General features: G+C 54.5%; 8 protein-coding genes across 8 annotated transcripts, besides 11 other annotated features; all 8 read right to left on the bottom strand.

Annotated features, from left to right (window-relative positions):
• Window positions 1-5: 5 nt before the first annotated feature.
• Window positions 6-86: a microsatellite.
• Window positions 87-130: 44 nt separating this feature from the next.
• On the bottom strand, window positions 131-2,167 carry Tco025E_03001 (putative protein kinase-like protein; the record flags this gene model as incomplete). The annotated part of the gene is made up of 1 exon (XM_029369923.1): window positions 131-2,167. The coding sequence occupies one exon, from the start codon at window positions 2,165-2,167 to the stop codon at window positions 131-133; it is 2,037 nt and encodes a 678-aa protein (XP_029230106.1).
• Window positions 2,168-2,348: 181 nt separating this feature from the next.
• Window positions 2,349-2,382: a microsatellite.
• Window positions 2,383-2,525: 143 nt separating this feature from the next.
• Window positions 2,526-2,951, bottom strand: Tco025E_03000 (trafficking protein particle complex subunit 1; the record flags this gene model as incomplete). The annotated part of the gene is made up of 1 exon (XM_029369922.1): window positions 2,526-2,951. The coding sequence occupies one exon, from the start codon at window positions 2,949-2,951 to the stop codon at window positions 2,526-2,528; it is 426 nt and encodes a 141-aa protein (XP_029230105.1).
• A 223-nt stretch (window positions 2,952-3,174) lies between these two features.
• Tco025E_02999 (tRNA/rRNA methyltransferase YsgA) lies at window positions 3,175-4,890 on the bottom strand (the record flags this gene model as incomplete). The annotated part of the gene is made up of 1 exon (XM_029369921.1): window positions 3,175-4,890. One exon carries the CDS (start codon window positions 4,888-4,890, stop codon window positions 3,175-3,177), a length of 1,716 nt encoding a protein of 571 aa, XP_029230104.1.
• A 753-nt stretch (window positions 4,891-5,643) lies between these two features.
• Window positions 5,644-7,422, bottom strand: Tco025E_02998 (uncharacterized protein; the record flags this gene model as incomplete). Its single annotated transcript, XM_029369920.1, has 1 exon — window positions 5,644-7,422. The coding sequence occupies one exon, from the start codon at window positions 7,420-7,422 to the stop codon at window positions 5,644-5,646; it is 1,779 nt and encodes a 592-aa protein (XP_029230103.1).
• A 33-nt stretch (window positions 7,423-7,455) lies between these two features.
• Window positions 7,456-7,476: a microsatellite.
• Window positions 7,477-7,559: 83 nt separating this feature from the next.
• Window positions 7,560-7,592: a microsatellite.
• A 263-nt stretch (window positions 7,593-7,855) lies between these two features.
• Window positions 7,856-7,926: a microsatellite.
• Window positions 7,927-7,959: 33 nt separating this feature from the next.
• On the bottom strand, window positions 7,960-8,334 carry Tco025E_02997 (dynein light chain; the record flags this gene model as incomplete). Its single annotated transcript, XM_029369919.1, has 1 exon — window positions 7,960-8,334. One exon carries the CDS (start codon window positions 8,332-8,334, stop codon window positions 7,960-7,962), a length of 375 nt encoding a protein of 124 aa, XP_029230102.1.
• A 74-nt stretch (window positions 8,335-8,408) lies between these two features.
• Window positions 8,409-8,434: a microsatellite.
• A 12-nt stretch (window positions 8,435-8,446) lies between these two features.
• Window positions 8,447-8,481: a microsatellite.
• Window positions 8,482-8,524: 43 nt separating this feature from the next.
• Window positions 8,525-8,549: a microsatellite.
• Window positions 8,550-8,653: 104 nt separating this feature from the next.
• On the bottom strand, window positions 8,654-10,285 carry Tco025E_02996 (putative poly(ADP-ribose) glycohydrolase; the record flags this gene model as incomplete). The annotated part of the gene is made up of 1 exon (XM_029369918.1): window positions 8,654-10,285. The coding sequence occupies one exon, from the start codon at window positions 10,283-10,285 to the stop codon at window positions 8,654-8,656; it is 1,632 nt and encodes a 543-aa protein (XP_029230101.1).
• Window positions 10,286-10,789: 504 nt separating this feature from the next.
• Tco025E_02995 (uncharacterized protein) lies at window positions 10,790-13,921 on the bottom strand (the record flags this gene model as incomplete). The annotated part of the gene is made up of 1 exon (XM_029369917.1): window positions 10,790-13,921. The coding sequence occupies one exon, from the start codon at window positions 13,919-13,921 to the stop codon at window positions 10,790-10,792; it is 3,132 nt and encodes a 1,043-aa protein (XP_029230100.1).
• Window positions 13,922-14,112: 191 nt separating this feature from the next.
• Window positions 14,113-14,138: a microsatellite.
• Window positions 14,139-14,710: 572 nt separating this feature from the next.
• On the bottom strand, window positions 14,711-16,357 carry Tco025E_02994 (putative dolichol kinase; the record flags this gene model as incomplete). Its single annotated transcript, XM_029369916.1, has 1 exon — window positions 14,711-16,357. The coding sequence occupies one exon, from the start codon at window positions 16,355-16,357 to the stop codon at window positions 14,711-14,713; it is 1,647 nt and encodes a 548-aa protein (XP_029230099.1).
• A 190-nt stretch (window positions 16,358-16,547) lies between these two features.
• Window positions 16,548-16,596: a microsatellite.
• Window positions 16,597-16,643: 47 nt separating this feature from the next.
• Window positions 16,644-16,664: a microsatellite.

Below are 16,664 nucleotides of genomic sequence, written 5' to 3'. Positions count from 1 at the left end.
AAACAACACACACACACACACACACACACACACACACACACACACACACACACACACACACACACACACACACACACACACACACAACGGCATACGCCGCACTAACTTCTACGCGTCGCTTTAGCAGCCTTCATGGGGGACCCATTATCTCGCCCTGCTTTCGCCTCAGCCATGTGTTAAACAAGTACGCCGAGGGGTTTACTAGGCGTGCTTTTTGCTGTATTGTATCCGTGGCCGCATCACCGCCGCAATCATCCGCATCCGCGAACCCTGCCGACTGGGGCATGCGTGGAAAGCGCACAAAATCTTCGGCTGACACAAAGGGCATTGCATGCGAACTGCGGCCAAAAGAGTCTGCGGGGCTTTTGGACTTCGAGGTCTTGTAGTCTGGCGTCTCTAATTGGGCACGATGGGTGTGCACAAGATCTTCTTTTAGCAACTGTAAAATGTAGGCAATGAACTGTCGCAGATTCTGCAGATCATCGTCCGAAGCCATTAGAGACTGCATAAAGGCGGAAAGGAAACTCTCAGAAAAGTCAGGAATAGCCACACAAGCTGCTTTAAATGTACGTAGGAGATCATCATGCAACTGAATGAAATGCTCATGCTTTAGGTTCTGACAGGCCAACTCATCCAGTGAGTAGCACGCATCATTGCGTCTATCAATTTCCGCCCATCCTTCGGCCGTGCTTGCCCCAGCGAGCTTGCGATACTTTCGTATGATACCTAGCGCCACACGTTGCGTCTCCACTGTAGCAGGCAGAACAACGGAGTCAAAAACCGGTTTGATAGGCGCTGTGCTGCGCATAGTTGCCGATGCATTGTAAACGGGGGGCACTTGACCAAGTCCTTGCTGTCTCAAGGGAGTTGGCATGTAGCGGTATTCATCAGAGGATGACATGCTGGCAAGATGCGCTGGCAAGCACCATGCGTAGTGCGAGGCGCGAGACTTCTCTGGCAGGGGTGACTGGGCGGCAAAGAATTCCCTTTTAATCGCTGCTATGGCTTCCATGCAACGATTTTTAGAGTGCAGAGAGGATGCGTATTGCGGCAGAAGAATGGCGTCATCAACCATTTTTCCCTTTGAGGCCGGGTTGGACTTGCTGGCCGCACTCACCGCGGCGAGGATGGCCGATATGCGTTTCTGTCGCTCTTGCGCGTTTACCACGCCGTTTTCCAGTATGAGGGGGTGTAATAGTAACTGGCGAACCGTCGAGCGCACCTGTGGGGACTTCCGAAGGCAGCATGCTATGAAGTCGCGCAGACGCTCCGACGGGATTTTCTCGTACAGGAAACCCCTACGAGCCGTCTCCACCGTCGGCTGGGCAGAACACGCCGAGGCGCTAAAGTCCTTGATGTACTCCGACAAGGCCGTTTTTCGAATGGTCGGTAACGCCATTTCAAGCGCAGAGACGCCAAGGGACCACACATCCGAAGGAAAGCTGTGGGACGTGACGTGGCCGGAGCGGCAGTCCATCATCCCACTGTCAAGAACCTCCGGCGCAATCCAGCCGATGGTGCCAATGACAGTGAAGCGCCCGGCCTGCTGGCTCATATCGGCACAGGTTCCAAAGTCACACAATTTCACAGAGTTGGTCTTACGATCCATAAGCATATTCAACGGTTTAATGTCGCGATGCACCAAACGACATTCCTCATGTATGTAAAGGAGTGCCTGGAGGACGTCGCACAGTATGGCGGCGATCTCAACCTCCGACACTCCCCTTGAAAGTTGTCCCTCCGCCGTCATCCTGAGTACCTTTGCAACAGAAGCCCCTTCGACAAGCTCCTCTACGATACATAATGAGGGAGCCTTCGAAAAGCTGAGGGCCACAGCTTCCTCTTCCTCCCCTTGCGAGTCCGTCTGGTCCAGTGACGGCGCGACACACGTTACACCAGGGTTTGTAAATGCCGTAAAGTATAAGACGATGTTCGGGTGCTGCAGATTTGTGAGGTACGAAACCTCCTTCAGCACAACAGTGATGTCATCCGCCACATCCGTGAAAACGGTCTCCTTCACCGCGACGGCCTGTGCATTGCTGCTGCGCCACATCTCCTCCTTGTCTCCGTACTCCTTGGGCAGCCGAAAGGCCTTGAAGACGGTGCCGTAGGCACCCACGCCGATGATGGAAAACGGGCGTATCAGGTGGCCTGTGCCGTCGTCCATCCGCGCAGGGGGAGTCGCAAGATCGGAGCCGCAAAGAAAACAGCCAGAAGGGAACTATCCCGCACCTCTCCAACCGCAAACTACGCCCCACCGTTTGTCGCCACCCTCGCTGCCTCACCCCACCTAAAGCGCGAAGCCCAAGAAGAAGGAGCTAACTCCTCCGCTTCCCCCCCCACCCCGCAAAAAAAAAAAAATAAATAAATAAAAAATGAAAATGTTTACATTTCGGCAGTTGAATTAGCCTCCGGGGGGAGCCATCCTGCAATCACGTAGATGCATTTGGGCAGGGCACGCATGTGTGGGCGGGAGATAGAAAAAAAAAAGAGGGAAAGCGCAAAAAGCACATGAGGATGCTTTTTCAGGGAAGCAGCTGCTTCGAACGGAAGAGAGCCTCCAGCCCCTCCGCGAACTCCGGGTTGGTGATCGTGCACCCAGGCTCGTGACGGTAGTTTAGATCCCGGGTAACAGTTTTCTGGAAAACACCACGAAACAGCTCAATAAATATGCCCTGCACCAGCGCCGTGTCCACGTTCCTATCCGTGAGTAGCGCGACTCGGTACCCAGTCATCGTTTCGGCGTAATGAAGCTTATAGAGTGGAGTTTGCACTGCCCTCAGTCCACCTGTGCCCGAGGAGGAGAGTTGGGACGACAAGTGCTGCAGTGTGTAAATGAAGCCAGCGACGAGGCTTGCCTCGCCATCCTGTACCGCGCTCGTTCGCTTCCACTGCATGTAGAAGATGTTGTCGGCGTAGCGGTTAAAGATGTAGATGGAGTACAATGTCATCCCTACCCTTCTCCTAGGTCAAGAAACAGGGGGCAATGGAGGGCGACAGTGGCATTTGCAACGCCACCTCGAATAGTGGCAAACCGTCTGACTGGCGGTGCAGTGTAGGGCGTCTCTCTCTGCGTGGCGGGTGACGGCAAAATCAACCACCGGCAAACCAACTCCCAATGCTATTACGCTTGGTCCGCCTCAAGGATCACGGCGGTCCCAGTCCACCAGCACCCTACCGGTTATAGTTCTCCGGCCTCACGTAGTCCACACTTAACTCCTGTTCCTCACGAAGCGCGTCACGATCAAGCGGCATACGGTACTCGTCAATGATGTTTGGCACCGACGGCGGCAGCCCCGCCGCCCCCTTCTGGTGACGCCAACGCAGTCGAGCCCACGGCATCACCTGCCGGCGCCTTTCATTCGCCGCCATTTCCCTCACACGTTGCGTCTCCGCCTCCATCCAGCGTTCGTAGTCGCTCAGTTTCCCACGCTGCAGCCGCTTCCATCGCATAAACTCATTCTTAAATCGAGCCTTCTCTACCTGTTCTTCTTCATCAAGGTTCAAGTCCGCTTCGCGCACGTCCAGACGGTCCGCACCAATATCAACCCTCGCCTTCAGTGTCTGCAGCTCCAGACCCGCGGCGCGGCTGCCATGTGCATCGCTTGTGGGGAGGTAATCCAAGTTTCCATGCGGTCGAAGGGCATGAAGAACGATAGAAAGCGCCACCAACGAATCCGTCTGCGTCACCTCATCAAGTAGCAACTGAGTTACGGGGCCGGCAAGCCGTTTGGACCACCTTCTCAGCGAATTGCGTTTATGATTCGGGCCCGCGATGAGGAGCTGACCCCTCGCCTCTTCATCTCTGAAACAGCGACGACAGTAGTCCGAAAGCGCCTCCCTTGCAACGGGGACCACATGGGAAGTGGAGCTGCATGGCGTCAAGTGTGGCGCCTGGCCGGTATTATTATCCTCCACGTCGTCATCGACAGGGGTAAAGCAAACAGTGGCCATGTTGTTCCTCTGTAGAATGTGGTTCAGCATACCGTATACGTCATCACCGTCCTCGTCCTTCAAAGTGTATATCGGCACTCCCTTCTGAAAATGGGCGCCGCGAGCTGCCCGCACCACGCGGTGGTCGTAAAGGTCAGCGCAGTGGTTGGTCGCGATAATCGCGTCGTACTGAAACCCAGCGGCGGTCCGCAGCAAGGTTCCCAGCAAACCCGGTTCGTCCACGTTGTCAAGCACGAGGACGCGGTCAAAGCGTTGCTTGTTGGCTATAATATTTTCCTTTGCCGGGGGTGGGGGAATGTCAAAGTCACCAATGTAGCCGTCGTTGCCAGGGGCACAGACCTCCGCCACGTGTCGATCGACGCGCACAATCTCCGTCTTTACCCCTTTCTTCTTCGCCCACGAAGGGACCTCCTGTGTGCCCCGGATGAGAAGATGCCGCGGCGCGTGCCCGTCCTCAAACAGCTCCCGCAACATGTCCTTGCCGCCTAAGATCATCATTTGCTTTGAGGAACGGTACTTGGGGTTCTGACGCAGCTTCAGAAAGTGCTGTATTAAGTCGTGCCGTTCATCGTCAATGACGGTGCCCTCCCAGACAAGGTTCTGCTGCAGCTGCATCAGGAGTGCACGCTGCGCCCGTTTCTGCAGCACCTCTGCGGGAAGCACCGCGGCGGAGCGGGACTTGGCGTGCACCGCGTCTGGGATGACGATGTTGCGTGCGGCAGGGTCTTTCGGTGCCAATGGATGGCTGTGCGCCTGCCGCGACCGCCGCGCCGTTGCTCTTTGTTCACCAAAAAATGACTGCCGACGGTATTGTGTGCGCACCACTGGTTGCGCAGCCGACGTCGTCGTCGTCGTCGTCGTTGCAACGGCCAGCAGCGCCAAGAGCGACGGTTTGGCTGTCATGCCACTAGCACCGCTGTCACGCAGGCGCCGCATCCTCCGCCACCCGCTCTCTCCGTCTTCCTGGCTGCGGTGGCCCAGCACGCAAGTGGCAGTGTGAGGAAAATAAGAGGCACAAAGTGATAACAGCGGCGGCAAGGTGCACTGGATGCAGGGAGAGTGGAACGGAGTGTAAGAGGGAGGGGAAAAAAAAGGAGGAAAAAATAATAATAAGAAAATAGGGCGGGAGAAGGGGAAAAAGTGGGAGTGGCTCCAGCACACAGAGAAATCGTGTTGCCCACGGCAGGCGGTTGTTTATCGGCGGCTTCTGGAGAAAAAAACTCATCCCAGAACAATACAAGAAGAGTGCCCAAGAGAAGAATAGAGTAACTACAACATGAAGAAAAAAAAAAGGAGGGAGGGGGAAAACACGTAATTCACAGCCCTCACATCTCTTCCCATCTAGAGGGCATCGCATGAAAGGGCGATTTCGTGCCTTCATACATGTGTAAGATTACATCAAACACTATTGTCTTGAAAAGAAAATAGGTGTGGGGGACGCCAAGCCCCATCCAACAACCTTCCATGTCTTCCTGTGTCGTCGCATGACTCGTTTCGTGTGCATTGTTGACCTCGCACGCGCAGCTACTGCAGAGGCATCACGTGTTTTCTATCCGTCCCTCCAAGCCACCCAGTTTCTCCTTTTCGTTCAGGTGCGCAGGCATCGGAGAGCAGCTGCAAAAATTGGCTAGGACTACGCAGCTTCCTTTCATTCCTTTTTTGAATTCTTCTGGCTGTTGCATCGCCTTGTCAGGCGAAGGGGCCGCACAACTCCTTTGTGTACATGGCGGGGTCTAGCAGGGAGGGCAACATCAGTGTTGCATTCAGCGTCGAGAACGGCACCACCACTACCCGTGCCTGAGGCTCAGTGAAAACCCGGAAAGAGTCGAGCTGATCCCCAAGGTAGGAGAGAAGAAAGGGAAACATCGCGTCCGCAGCGGCAGGGTCAAGACACACGCCCGCCTGCTGCTCCAAGGCAGACCGGAGCTCAATCCGCAGAAAGCCGTCCGCAGGCTGGACGGAGCCCGCGTCGCCCTTCGCCTCCCTCGGGGCAACGGGCGGGTGCATCGCCGCGTACACCGCCGGCCCCACGATATCCACGTCGGGATATGAGGAGCGCACGTTTGCATCGTCGTCGTATTGCCCCTGAAAGGAGGCCATGTACATCGTCCCTTGTACGATAATGCACGTCAGGGTGGCAGCCACATTGGCGCCAAGGCGTGATACAACGCGCTGCGCAAGACAAAGCGAGGATGCCAGCGCTGCCGTCACGGAAAGAAATGAGGACTCAAACACGCTACCGCCACGCCCCACAGAGAGCAAGAGGCCATGGTGGTCTTCCAGGGAGTAGCGATGCACCTCACGAATGACGGCAAGGACCGAGTCCGTGCCCGAAGTGATGGGTTCATCAAACTCATCAGCGGAGAGAGCGAAGGAGTGCAAGACGTAGGCGCCGGAGGTGCGGGTGCCGGGGGGCCTTGGGATAAAAAAATTAAACAGCGGGGATCGTAGGCCTCGCGCGGAATTATGCAGCACCATAGGGACAGTCGTTACAAGCGGAGTCTGCGGGGCCAGTAGCTCGAGACGCTCATCGAAGGCCACGAAGATGTCCAAATAGCTCCCGTATGGTGTGCCGTTAAACACACGGCAGAGAAGTTTACCGTGCTTGGCGCGTATCAGACGGCGCCCCTTCACACTCCGTTCTGCACTCGCAGCATCGTCCGCCAGTAATTTATCAAGTGTGAGGTTAACCACGTGATAGGGTGAATGTCCCCCCATAAAGTCGGCGGCGGCCTCAACCTGAAGCTCTACAATAAGGCCCACTCCCGGCGCTATAATCAGGTAGCTGCCCTCAGGAAGGCACATACGAAAGGCAAAGGCGGCACCTGGCGGACAAAAGTATGTCTCCAGCCTTCGTCGATTCGCCTCGTCACTGTAGAAGAGGCGGTGGTACTTCCGCCGCAGGAGATCGGCTGGGAGGCGATCTTGAAAGAAAACCCCCACATCCTCCAAATCCGTTACCTCCTTGCAGTCGGTACACATTGGGCAGCGGAGAACATTTGTTTGGTGGTACGTGGCGCGGAAGCAGATCTCACGCACGGCCTCCGCACGCAGCATGTCACACCCGCACGACCGACACAAGACAACAAAAACCATGGATACTAACCCGTACTCCTTCGCCAGCAGCAACTGCTCAATGACCATGGCGAGCCCCATCCCGAGATGATGCGCCAGGGAAAGCGGATTCCACAGCGAGACGCTGTCGTAGTAGCCGCGCACCTCATTCGCCGCCTTTACGACGTCCTCGTCCAGGAGCGTGGTCTGCCCCGGCGCGGTGAGCCCAGAGAGCGTCGAGTCACGAAACTCCTCGCGTGCAAGTGGAAACTCTGCCTGCCTGGACGGTGCAAGGTAGTCATTGAGCGCCAACCAGAACAATTTGTCGCTGCGGTCGGGCGGGAGAAACTGCCAGCCGCTCACAGCCCCCTTTGCTGCCGCCGCCGCCAGCGACGCGCTTCTGGCCTTTGGCATCGATTCTCTCTCCTTCTCCCTCGCTACTCGTCCCATACACACACACACACACACCCCGCCCCGACAGTGAGAGAAACAATAGAGAGATAGAACCCAGAGGGGTGCCACGCTAGAAAAGCCCCATTGGCGGCACGGCAAGCACACAGCACAGCAACAACACACATCAAACAAAACCAACACCAACGCAAGAAGGCGTTGTGAGCGGGCGCCTTTCCCCCTTCCCTAACTGCTGGGGCATGACACTCGCCCCATGAAGAGAGGGGGAAGGTGGAAAGAAGCCAATTTAAGGTTTGTACATCGTCACTTCCTTGTTCCACCCCGCTCGTGTTCTTCCTCCTATTCGGTTTCTCGTTTTACTTCAAGCTCCCTCCTCCTTTTGCTTTTCTTTGCGCCTCCAGTGCTCACAACGTGCATGCCGCGCACGCACGCAAGAAACAACAACAAACAACAGGGGAAAGAAGTAACACCCAAACGGCCAGAGCTACAGCCACAACAACAGCAACAGGAAGCCAAGCCGGAAGAGGGGCGTCGCCTCTATTAGTACTGGTACAGCCCAAACACAGTCACGACGGCAAAGAGGTGTTGGTTAACGTACACTTCCTCAAAGTAGTCGTCTGTGTCAGAGTCCCAAAACATTTTGCACCCCGCACGCACCCCTTGTCCGCGCTGCTCTCCAATCATGCAGTGGACCATGATTTTGTATCGCTCGAGCCCCATGCCGCGAATGCGATCCCGCACCGTGTCGGCGATCTCCTTGCTAATACTCTGAGTTTCATCCGCCTTGTACTCCTCGTTTTCCAGCCGCAACTCAATTATGGAGCGGACCACCGGCCGGATATCGCTGGGACGAAATTTCTGCTTGTGCTCCGGGCGCAGCGAGAAGGTCGCCGGGTCAACAGCGTCTGCCTGCATGATGGCACTACCCTCTTCTTGCTCCTGCGCACGCGCCACCAGCACCCCACCAAAGATGAAGGAAGAAGACGTCAACACACACACACACACACACACACACTCACGCCATCAGAAAAACAACAACAACATGGACAATAACAAGAACAAGAGGCAAAAAACTTACTCGGAAATTCAAGCAAAAATAGTTTGAAAACAAACAAACAAACAAACAACAACTAGAATAAGAAGCGCTTAACTCTGAGACTTTATTTACTTGTTTGGTCACATTTGTGCATTCCACCTCCCTTTCCCTCGCGTAGGACGCGAGTTCCACGCCGGGCTACAAAAGTTCACACAGCGACCTCTGCAAGGAAAGGATGTACTGAAACAGCTTACCCTCGCCAACAGACGGCGTTGGTGATGTGGTGCAATAACGAGAAAAAGCAAGCAGCACCATGAACACGTTGCCCACGCTCCACTTTTCGCGCTGGAGCTTTTCATAGACGGGCCTAAACTGGCAGCAGAGGCTTTCGTCGTTAAAGGTGGAGTAGATGAGCGATCGCTGAGCCTCAGAGGCCGCACACCATTGAATCATCAATTTCAGTTGGCGATCCCCACCGAATGCGCCACACCCCCAGTTGCCAGTTGCCACAGGACCCGAGTGAACAGACGGCAGGGTACTATCGGTGGCTCCCTTAAACGCCACAAACGCCTTTCTCGTTTCGCGCGTCAACGACGACGCGGTGTACTGTTTTCCCACACGATTCTGAAAATTCACCGCATCCATAGCGACCACGCAGGAGTTCGGCATCAGTATGGCACTTCCGTCCTTCTTATCACGCAGTGGCGTTGACGCAAATTCCACACATGTTTCCCGTGGAATGCCGGCATCAACGCTCGAGACCACAACATGTGGTGATTGCCCGCGGACGAAGCGAAAGCCACCAGCGTACCCCTCCGAAAGACTGTACCGCCCGGCACCGCTCATGAACAGCGCCTCAGTGTCCAGAAGGGGCTCGCTTAAAAGCCGTGAGAGAAGCAGCTCCGGACACGTCACGAATTGTATCTCCTCCTGAACACAGCCAGTTTGCAGAACGCCGCCGCCCAACACCTTGTTGGCAAAGTCGACCTGCAGTTTTCCATAATTGTCCTCAATGCGTCCCTTTGAGTCCATGCAAATGTTCTCCATCGGTTTGGAACTTCTGCCAAAGTCCGGGAATGATGCAAAACAGACTCGGTAAAACTCCAAACACGTCTTCACTGGGGATGTGTGATGGGACCAGTATATAAAGTACTCTAGCAGACACCGTATTTTGGCACAGTTACTCTCAAGGCGAGCTGGAGACGCCGTGCAAAACAAATCGGCAAAATTAAAGGGTGCCAGCTTACACGACGATGCACGTCTGGAGTTGGACGTAAAGCAACGGCCAGGGAAGAGGGAAAAAAAACCACAGACCAACAAGGTAACCGCCTCCTCATGGGTCAACATTAAGCGCCGGCTCGTTCCCTGCAAGAGGGCCTCTAAATCATGCGGGAGGGTAACCGGGCCCTCACGCACGAGGCGCTTCATCCACGGCAATGTGACGTCGAAGAAGGCGGCACGTTCCGAGGGGGTCAAGAGGTGGTCAACCACATGACAGAGCATTCCAAAGTGAAACATGGAGGAGAGGCGCCCGAAGGAGTCACAAAAACAAAGTTTTTGCAATAAAAGTTGAAGATCATCGGTGTTTTGAGAGGCGTCCTCTGCCAGGACGGAAATAATAACTTCCCAGGCGTTGCAAACGTGACCCGCATTCTCGCAGCATCGGTTCTCCTTCGACCAGGGCAAGGTGACGCGGCAACACTCGTGACTCGCGCTGTCAACCGCCACCGGTGCCGTGGGGCCTTTGGGCACCAGAAACGAGTCTAGCGTCCGCTGCCGCAGTCGTGGGGAGGCGGCGGTCGTTGCCCGACCTGCCTTCAAGGGAAACATAAGGAAAACTTTCCTCTTCAAAGCGTTGGCCTGCTTGTGTGCGTTTTTGGAAACGTGTTGGAGAAGCATAAAGCAAGGAAAAAAAAAACGTTTCAGAAGGTTGCCTGCCACAAGCCCATTGCTCTCAGTGCACTTACTGTGAAGGTGGAGAGACAAAAAAAAGAATAGTGGGTGCATGGAATCGCAGTCCCCCAAATACAAAGTGGGCACGTAGGCATACACACACACAGAGAGAGAGAGACGCGAGTCATGCTAACTTCCCCCCAGAGTTCTTCGCAGCATAAACATGCCCCACCGCCTCCAGCAAAACACGCCAATCTGAAAGAGCACGACGCACGTCGAACGCGACGGGGTGCCCATCATCATTCATTTTCGACACCAATGCAACCACTTCGCGATGACGCCAAAGTTAGGGAGTTGAATAAAGGCAATGCATGTATGTGCTTGTATATATACAAATGTGTGTGCGTGGGTCCCCGAAAAAACGGTACCAGGACTATCTTTTTACATATTCATCCACAGTTGTGAGCTCCACATGCTTGTCGCAACACATGCCAACTCTTTTGTTGTCAGCTCCGCCTTCTTGTTGAACCCACACGAGGCGGCGAGGTATCGAATGAGCAACTTTCCCTCGACCTTCTCCTCCCACTTTGCCTTAAGCGCGCCCTCAAACTGTTCGTAGTTCATCTCGACCACGGCGCTGGAGGTCGCCTTGTAGCTAAGCAGCCCGTTAAAATACAGCAGTAGTGGATCCTCAAAGTGCAACATGGCGGTTACCAGGTAACTGCGCAGCGACACCAGGGTGATGGGGGCGGAGCGCGTTGCCATCTGATACTCCGTAAGGATTTCACTAGCGTCCATGCTGGTTACACCAGACGCACCCTTGTAAATGTGCTCCAGCAAGGTGAGAACATCCTCCTTCAAAACGGGGTCCTCTGGGTTTGATGACGGCCAATTCACACTTATCTGGTGAAGTACATAGGTGATATAGTGAATGCGGGAGGGCGACTCAAAGCCCCGAATGCAGCTGAGGTACAAGTCGACCAACGGCTGTAGAGCCTTTGTGGCGTCAAGATAGCATAGCATCTCATAGAGCGACTTTGCTACAAGCTCCGGGTAGCAGTAGCGGGATTCTAATTCTCGAATGATAGACTCCTGAAAATCCGTCAACGCGTACGTGTCCTTGAATAGACGCTCCGTCAGGTTCAACGCCATCTGACTATTTGTTGCTCGCCCACGGGCCTGTTTGAGGCAACGCAAGTAGCGCTCCTCCGAGCGCTCAAAGTGACGCTCACAGGAGTTCAGCAGAATGTGATCTATATAAGACATGTCGATGAGTCGTGGTGTCAAGGGACGGTAACCCCCAAACATATTCTGGTAGAGCAGCCACTCGGGGGATCGATTGGGAGAAAGGGGATTCAGCCGCTCAAAAACCGCTGTTGCCGGCGTGGAGGAGGACGCCACAGTGACTCCCGCGGCTGCCGCCTTCAACATACTCGGACGCCTCAGTTCAATGAATATTTGCGACCCAGTGTTTAACACAGGAACTTCCGGCTCCACTGGCTCACGCACGTACGACGTCTTTCCTCCCCATTCTTCGATGGCGTCCGAGTTTGGCACAATTGCCGCCGCTGCCTCTGGATCCTCGTACACCGCTTCTACCCGCAATGGATTGCGGTACTTCAGATGCATAAAATTGGTGCCCTGTGGAACTTGCAGTGGATCGACGGGGTCCACGTGCTTGACGGAGCAGAGAAAAGCCTGGGTCAGGGGACCTGGACCTGTAAAGATGTCTATGCCACACTGAAACTTATTGCTACTGATGTCCAACATGGGTTTTGATATAAAGTCATGCATGAGTCGCTCCTGATCAGTCTGATTTCCCTCACATGGACTGTTCTTTATCACACGCTTCAAGAGGTCAGCGGCCTCCACTGCCGTGCCAAAAATATTGGAAACCCATTCTTCCTGCTTCTTCCTGACAATCGAAAGCGATTCGGCAGTCGCCTCTCGTGGCTTCACCCCTGATGGCACGGCAAGCTGCATGGCATCCTCTTGCCCCTCTGCTTGTGTCGCTGCGGCCACTCCTGCCTCTGCCTCTGCCTCTGCCCCGGCTTCCTTCGCTTGCCCTTCTTTCACGACTTCCTTTTCCGATTCCATCTGCCGCAAGATGGACTCCACCTCCTGTGAGAGGGACCTCCGCAGCGCGGGTTCCTGTGGCTCTGGCCGCACCTGGGGCAAACTCAAGTCATCCGCGGTAACGCCACTCATGTCGTGCATGGTCTCAACGTTAGTGGGTGTCCCCATTGCTTGCCCCAACTCCCCCTCCGCCACTGTCTCTGACTCTGCCAATATGACACTCTGCCTTTCCCGCACCGCGGCCCTTGCCACAAGCGCCTCGTAGAGACGTTCGTCTCCCAGGAGTGTGATGTAGCTGTCCGTCTCGTCGCGCTCCTCCGCAACAAGCGAATGGGCGTGTGGCACCATACGCAGGTAGCGTTCCTCACACAGGTGCATTTCTTCCAACAGTACGGAGACCACATTTAACATTCGCCGCTGATGCTCCGGCAGAGCAGATTCCTCGCACAGCAACGACTCCCTGTCGTAGCTGTCGAGCTCCTCGTTGACACGACTTTCCAGCTGACTCAGAATCACCAAAATAGACACCCGCTCGTCCCCCTCGTCAAACAGGCGTGCCATGACAACCATTTTCTTCTCCTTGAAGTTCCTGTAACTATCCCTGACGACTGTAGACTCTCGATCACTGAGGTACTTGCGTAGACGACAGAGACGCAGTTGCATGTCTTTGTTCTCCTGCAACAGCCTCCGTTTTTCATCGTCAAACCTGTCGAGCAGGGCGCGGTTATTTTTCCTCTCCATGTCGAGGTCTTCCTGGGCCTTGCGGTAGCTCTCTGCCAAGCGCCCGTTTTCCCGCTCCAGCCGGTTCACCTCATTTGCGTGGTAGGAGCTCACCTCTGTCAGCCGCTCAATCTGCGCCTTCATCTGGGCCAAGTTGTCCCGCGTGTTGCCGAGACTCACCTCCATGCGAAGTGCCGCGTTTTCCCGGAGGAGCACGTCGACCTGATCAAAGTACGTCCGCCCAAGCTCCTCCAGCTCGTCATCCACGGCTTCGCTGTCCTGGTAGGGGAGGAAGGTGTTAAGGCCCTGCTTTGTCAGCGTGGCGCGGCAGAACTCGACGCGGAACATTTTCAGTACATCCGCCAGCTCCAAAGACTGCTCCGCAACGACACGGCTCACCGCATCGTACAATTGAAACGTCCTCACTAGTCGCGAGTCCGAGGGAGGCTTGTCAGTGCTGTTTGTCACCAGTTCCTTCAGGGCAACCTCGTACTCCAGCAAAGCACTACGCCACTGTTCTTGCAAGCTGGTGCGAGCTGCGGTTGCCCGGCTCTCCGAGGCTAGCAGCGCCAAGGGATTTTTGGACCCCTCTGAGGACTTCAATGTGCGTTGTTGCTGCGCAGCTGCAGGGATCACTGGGAGCAACTGCGACGCCTTGTCGTGAACGCCCCGCAGGTCTTGGCCTACCCTTTGCTTTACCCCGCTGCCGAGGGGCGCAAGAGGGGCCTTGACGCCGCCCTCGCCCCTTGCCGCGAACTGGTTGCCGCGTCCCAACATTGCGGCCCCTACACACGCACACCCACACACTCTCTTTCTTCCTTTTCCGTTTTTTTTAAATCTCTCACTTTGCGGAGATGTTGGAGACAAGCAGGCAAGGCGCGGGGGGAAAAACACAGAGACCGCTCAAAAGGCGGAGGCAGCGGTGCAGCCGTGCGCAAAAGAAAAAAGGCCCCAAACAAAAGGGATGGAAAACAAAAAAAAAAAAACAAGAAAAGATATAATAAGACGCAACGAAGTACGCGTTGAGGTGGAGGGTGGGGGGTGGGGAGAGAGAAAAACGAATCGTTCACGCCTGACAAACGGCACACCTCAGCAATACACGGCACAAACGCAACTGAAGAAGAAGCTGGCAACTTCGCAGAAGAACGAAGACAAAAAGTCCGCGAAGGCTTCCTTCGGTTGCTTATTCTTGCCTTTTTATTTTTTATCGGCAATGTGTGAGTGCGTACGATGTCAGATAAGAAGCAGGCACGCGATGGAGGCAAACAGGTTTTACTTTCAATTCACAGGACCTTCAAAGCTGACTTTTACTCCATACTCCTTCCTTGCTGCCTCACCCAAAGAGGAAATCGTACGGGAAAAGAGAGCACCACATATGTGAATATATGTGTAGCGTACTCACGTGCATGTTTAAAAAGTTTCATCGACAAACGGCACCCTCGCACATAAAAGAATTTTGTTTTGTTTTAAAGGGGATTACAGTTCTCTGTATTTTCTCTCTACGCAATGAGGTTTCGTTTCTTGTATTATTATTATTCGTTGCATTTACACTTGCCGTTATTCGAATCACCCCCACGCTCTTTTGCTATAGAGCAGCAATGCCAGTAGTGTGTGGGCGGCCCCATCGACCACTAACGGGAGCTGTAGGTTGTCGATGCCCTCGATGAAGCATTCGGTGAGGCTACAAACAAGGATGAGAATGAAACTGTGCCCCGCAGCCGCGTCCTTCACGGTTCCCGCCACCAGTAAGACAAAGAACCAAAACAGGACACCACACACTAGCCCTGCAAAGGTCCCTGTGGTCGTCTTGTGCGTTATGGATGTGTTTGCCTTCTCGGTAAAGAGGAAGTTACTTAGGTAGCGTCCCAAGGCACGGCGATAGGAGAGGAGGAAGGTGCTGCCCACAATGCCGGCACACGCGTCCACGATACCCAGGGCCACGAGACCCGGAATGATGTTAATGGAGAGCTCCATCCAACGCGAAAACGCCACCACCGTCTCTCGCTGCTCATGGCGGTAACGCAGCATCATTGAGAGGCCCAGTCCATACATGAGATAAATGTGTGTGCGTATTGCACCCTGGATGGACTCGCGCCCATCGATATGCCCCAGCATAAACGCATTGACGGTGGAGGACCCGTAGACGCCGTAAAAGCGCGAGAGCTCCAGAATACTGCTGATCGCGGTAGCCGAGGAGAGCGAGAGAGACAAAAAATAGGGGTCCACAAGAGCCACAGGAGTGAAGACAACGACAGCGAGAAAGTGAAACATTTTCCGCCTTGCAGTCTTGCGCAGGCCTCCCGTCAATTTCTCCACAACGACAACCGAGGATGGAATGGTGATCGCCCACATGATGAGTATCCATAGACGGTATCGACTCGAGGCAAGATACCCCACAACCCACCTCAAGGCACTTTCTCCAAGCTGCGCGCTCACCACCGCATACATTGCGCCCACCACACAGGCTAGTGTACACCAAAAGAGAATTGTGATACGGCGGACGCTAATAACTCGTTCCGAGGATTTAGAGATGTTGACACGGGGAACCATGCAACACCTAGAACCGAGAAACATCACCACAGCCATCACAATGGCAGACATAACAGCCCCTCTTCCAACGATATGCGTCTTCCGTGTGACGAACCCAGGCGCCTGGAGCGCCGCCTCAGCCGCGTGTGTACCATTGTTTGTCACCATGTCGCAAACGTGAAAGCCCACCAAGGAGCCGAGCAGGACGGCCTCATTCTCCCCCAAAACAGGGATAAGCGCGAGATAAAATAAAAGGCCGGAGATCACAAACACGGCTCCACCAAAGGAAAAGACACAATCCGCAGAATTCAAATACAGCACTGAAATACCAACAGCGATGTACAGAGCGGCCCCTGGGTAGGTGTTTCGATCCACTTTCTTCATCCTTGCGCGGCGTGCAACGGCAAGCGTGAGGTAGGAGAGAAGCGTTGACGCGTAGAAGTCGAGTGGTGGACGACCTGGTGAAAGTATGTCGTCTAACAAGCTTTCTGCCAAGAACAACATGGGAAGCAGCATCCGACTCTCTCCGTGGGGCGACGTCAACGCGATGGTGGAGAGGACCAGAGTGGTCAAGCCCTGCATCGGGCGGCCGGCAGCCCACGACATCGCGGCCAGTAGTGCTGCCCAGCACATGATAAGGGTGGAGGAATACGAGACCTCCACCCGCATGCGTGGATAAATCATCATGTCTCAAGCTAAAGTGAATGCGGGGGAGGAGTGAAAACAGTTAAAGAGGGAACACCGTCCCTCCGCCAATCTCTCTTTAAATTCCCGACTAATTTTCCCCCTTCCCCCCCCCCTTTCCTTTCTTGATGTGCCTCTCCCGCGGCGTATGTAAGCCACTGCGCACACAAGGACAATACCTGAAGGAAGGATATATATATATATAAACACAAATATAAATATATATATATATATATATACGACTGGTGGTTGCTTCCTCGCCTTCCCCAGCCTACACTGGGCACGAATATATATATATATATATATA

Source organism: Trypanosoma conorhini (assembly GCF_003719485.1).
Source record: "Trypanosoma conorhini strain 025E chromosome Unknown Tco_14.4_contig_00128, whole genome shotgun sequence".
NCBI classification, from domain to species: Eukaryota; Euglenozoa; class Kinetoplastea; order Trypanosomatida; family Trypanosomatidae; genus Trypanosoma; species Trypanosoma conorhini.
Note: the sequence above shows the minus strand (reverse complement) of the source record. Positions and strands in the feature narration are given on the sequence as shown.